We start from the raw sequence: 4,095 nt of genomic DNA, 5'->3' as shown, positions 1-4,095 counted from the left end.
TACTGGAGCACCATCGTGCATGAACCACATGTTTTGTCTGATATTCATTGCGATGTCTTCAAGTAGTTCAGGGAGATCATTTTCTAGAAAACTGGTGTAAGAAATTCCATTTAATGGCTGAGCCAGAAAATGTGCCCAATTAAGTTATCCCCTACTATACCAATCCATACGTTCACTGAAAAAACATTTTGAAAATGGTGCTCTATAATCTCATGGGGATTCTCGTCTACCCATACGTGATTATTGTGAAAATTTATGATAGCTACTCTTGAAAAATGTGCCTCGTCCGTAAACAATACATTATTTAAAAATTGAGGATTTTGTCGCATTTCGTGTGTTAACCATTCACAAAATCTAGCTCGTTGAGGAAAATCTCTAGGTAAAAGAGCTTGAACCCGTTGGATGTGGTAAGGATATAACTGCTGCTCTTTTAAAACTCGCCACACATATGAATGGCTGATATTTAAGGTGTTGGCAATTATTCTAGTGCTTGTTTCCGGGTGTACATCAATTTCATCTAAAATTGCTTGTTCTACCATTACATTTCTAACTGTCCGGAAACGACCAGTACTGTTTGAATTTTTTTTAACATTCCAGTTTCGGATAAGCGGTTGTGAATACGTGCAAATACGGAATGATGAGGCGTTATTCGTTGCAGATATTTTTCAGCATAAAGACGTCTAGCTTGTCGACAATTACCATTTGCCATACCATACACAAAATACATGTCGGCCATTTCAGCGTTTGTATACATGTTATAAAATAAACAATACACAGATAATGCAAAAATAACAACCTACAAACTTACAAGTAAACTTCGATTGGTAACTACCAACAACAGTGTTTGACATCAGTCTACTAAAATTTGAATAAACATTAAGTAAACACGGTAAATGTCGAAGTGACAGCAGCCTACTATTCTAAAACTTTGTAATTAAAAACATTAAGGTAGAGGTGGTCATTTCCAGCATTTATTATGAATCGTATCACATTTTACATCTTTACTGTTTTCCACTCAATTTATTAAAAAAATTATAAATTATGATGTTTATTTTTTTTCTCTACAGCTATTTCTTTTGGGAAAAAAATTTAAGAATAAAAAAAAGTTTTAAATAAAACAAGGATTTTAAGTTAAATTTTATTTCATACAACTTCGTCTCGAAAAAAAAGATTTGATATGAAATAAAGTAAGGGTTGCTAATTTCACCCCCGTATAATGTAACAGGAATATTGAAAAAATACACGTGGTTAGTCCTTTGCGAGTGCACGAAAATTACAGAATTTCAAGTTTCTAGCTTTACTGAAATTTAAAAAAAAAATAAAAACTCAATTTTAGTTACCACCTTTTATGGGTGATATCACCCTTAAGGGTTGGGCTGAGGAAATTTTGTTATAGGAAGAACCCATATTAATTTCATACGAGCAATCACCTCCTGAAGTTTGTCGCATGAATTTAGAAACACCCTGTATATATTTTTTTGAGAATTCCTGTTACCACATTCATAATGGTGTTGGTCTAGTCGCAACATAGGGGCCACTTTTAGGTCGTCGTGATTTGATGGTAGTAAGTATTATAGGTTTTTTGGGTCACTGAATCCAATGGAAGTGGTCTGGAAGCCTAAACGTGGTGCGTTTAATTGTTATTAACAAATTATGGTAAAATTAGGTGCTTTTCAGGAATTATTAGTAGCCCTGTAAATAAATTGATAGTGTTAAGGTCTTCTCTGGTGTATTTTTGGTCGCTGAATCGAATGCGACTAGTCGCGATTACTCAAAATATGTGTTTATTTTGTTAATAACAAAATAATTGTTTATTCGCCGAAAAGCTCGAAATGCACTTTTACATACAGCAAGCGTGTATTTTACAAATACAGCAAGTTTGTAGTCTTTTTCATAGTATTTTTATACGCTAAATCGATGGCCACTAGTCATGATAGCTTAAACCACGTGCCGACTTTGTTATTAATAAATTATTGCAAAAATAACGGTTTATAGTACGTTCACTCACGATTTTTGCTCTAGATTTTAAGAAAACCACCTGGATTAACATGAAATTTGGCACACACGTAGCTAACATGTCAAACAAAACACGTGATATTGTGCCGATGTCTGATTTTACCCTGAGGGTGAGTTTCACCCCTTTTCGGGGGTGAAAAAAGAAACCTTTAAAATAAGTCTGGAAGTGGATAAACTGATTGATTCTAAGCAACTTTTGTTCCATACAGTTTTTTCACTAAGTCAATACTTTTCGAGTTATTTGATTTTTTTTTTGTTGAAAAATGAACATATTCACTCGCAAATAACTCGAAAAGTATTGACTTAGTGAAAAACTGTATAGAACAAAAGTTGCTTAGAATTAATCAGTTTATCCAATTCCGGACTTTCTTTAAAGGTATCTTTTTTCACCCCCGAAAAGGGGTGAAACTCACCCCCATGGTAAAAGCACACATCGGCACAATATCACTTGTTTTGTTTGACATGTTAGCTACGTGCACGCCAAATTTCATGTCATTTCAGGTGGTTTTTTAAAATTTAGAGCAAAAACCGTGAGTAAACCATTATTTTTGCAATAATTTATTAATAACGAAGTCGGAACGTGGTTTAAGCTATCACGACTAGTGACAATCGATTTAGCGTATAAAAATACTGTGAAAAAGACTACAAACTTGATGTAGATAGCGCATTTCGAGCTTTTCGGCGAATAAACAATTATTTTGTTGTTAACAAAATAAGAACATATTTTTAGTAATTGCGACTAGTCGCATTCGATTCAGCGACCAAAAATACACTAGAGAAGACCTTAACACTATCAATTTATTTACAGTGCTTCTAATAATTCCTGGAAAATACCTAATTTTACCATAATTCGTTAATAAACGTACCACATTTGGGCTTCCAGACCACTTCCATTGGATTCAGCGAACCAAAAAACCTATAATACCACCATCGCGGCGAGCTAAAAGTGCCTACGGTACCCGGTACCCCCTATGTTGCGACTAGACTATCTAGGGCAGCGGTCGGGGAACTTTTTTAATCATTACCCCAAAATATTTTTGTGTAAGTTGATATTACCCCATGGCGAAGAGCAAAAAAAAACGAAATCGCTTCTTTTTAGCATCTTTCATATTACAGCCCTCCCTGATAATTTTGAAAAGAAAACAATAACTAAAAATTTAATTTAGACACCATTTATTCAATTTATCAATGTAATACCTAGTGATACATAACGGTAATAATAGTAATATGTATAACAATTTGAATCCCATTGGGTTACAATTGAGGGTTGACAATTTGGGGTACTGTAACAAATTATAATAATAATAATGATGGTACAAACAAAAATTAGAATTGAAAAATTAGAAAAAAAAAAGAATAATTGACAACATTCTTCCTTCACGTTTTGGAGAAATGATGTTGTTTCATGTTCGATACAATTGCTTCCAAATTGGGACTTTTTGATGTAAGACCGATTTGAATACAGTCTTCGGCGTTTAATCGATTTCTGTTCTTCGTTTTTATGTTCATTAGAGTGGAAAAGCCTTGTTCGTACAAATATGTTGTCCCAAATGGCAGTAATTTTTTAACCGTCTCTTCATGTGTAATTTTGAAAGCCTTTGCAGCTTTTGACATCCAAAAAGACGACAGATTTGGTTTACTCTCAAATTGAATACTTGCTTCAGTATTAGATCGATGTTCAAGAATAGCTTCTGCCAAACCGGAAGGTTCTTCTGGTATCATAGCAATTTCACATTTATACAAGGATCTACAATCCAACTGACAGTACGTGTATCAAGATCTGGAAAGTAATCCGAGTTTGATATGATGTGTCACAATTGTATCCTTGATGTCAGCAAAAGTAATATTTTCGCAATCTTTCAAAAACAAAGCTAACCTTGAAAAAGAAGCTATCTTGTTCTGTTCTACTTTCTGTCTCCAATATTGCAGCTTTAATCCAAACGCTTACACTATTTCTCTCGCTGAGATGATATTAATTTTCTTTCTTTGCAATTCTTTGTTTAATACTCGTATATTTATACTCTCAAAAATGTCCGCTAAATATGTGAGATATGCAACTCAGGAAGAGTTTTTAAACTT

At 33.7% G+C, this 4,095-nt stretch overlaps 1 protein-coding gene across 1 annotated transcript; it reads right to left on the bottom strand.

Moving 5' to 3' along the window:
• Positions 1 to 3,393: 3,393 nt before the first annotated feature.
• LOC126893344 (protein FAM200A-like) lies at positions 3,394 to 3,738 on the bottom strand. Its single transcript, XM_050663426.1, has one exon. It carries the CDS (start codon positions 3,736 to 3,738, stop codon positions 3,394 to 3,396), a length of 345 nt encoding a protein of 114 aa, XP_050519383.1.
• Between the last annotated feature and the right edge of the window lie 357 nt (positions 3,739 to 4,095).

This window comes from Diabrotica virgifera, chromosome 1 (genome assembly GCF_917563875.1).
Source record: "Diabrotica virgifera virgifera chromosome 1, PGI_DIABVI_V3a".
In the NCBI taxonomy this organism is placed as follows: domain Eukaryota; kingdom Metazoa; phylum Arthropoda; class Insecta; order Coleoptera; family Chrysomelidae; genus Diabrotica; species Diabrotica virgifera.
This window is presented reverse-complemented; position numbering and strand designations above follow the sequence as displayed.

What these genes read in the sequence shown, in the direction of transcription:
- LOC126893344 (XM_050663426.1), bottom strand. Translation starts at nt 3,738, where the DNA reads ATGATACCAGAAGAACCTTCCGGTTTGGCAGAAGCTATTCTTGAACAT.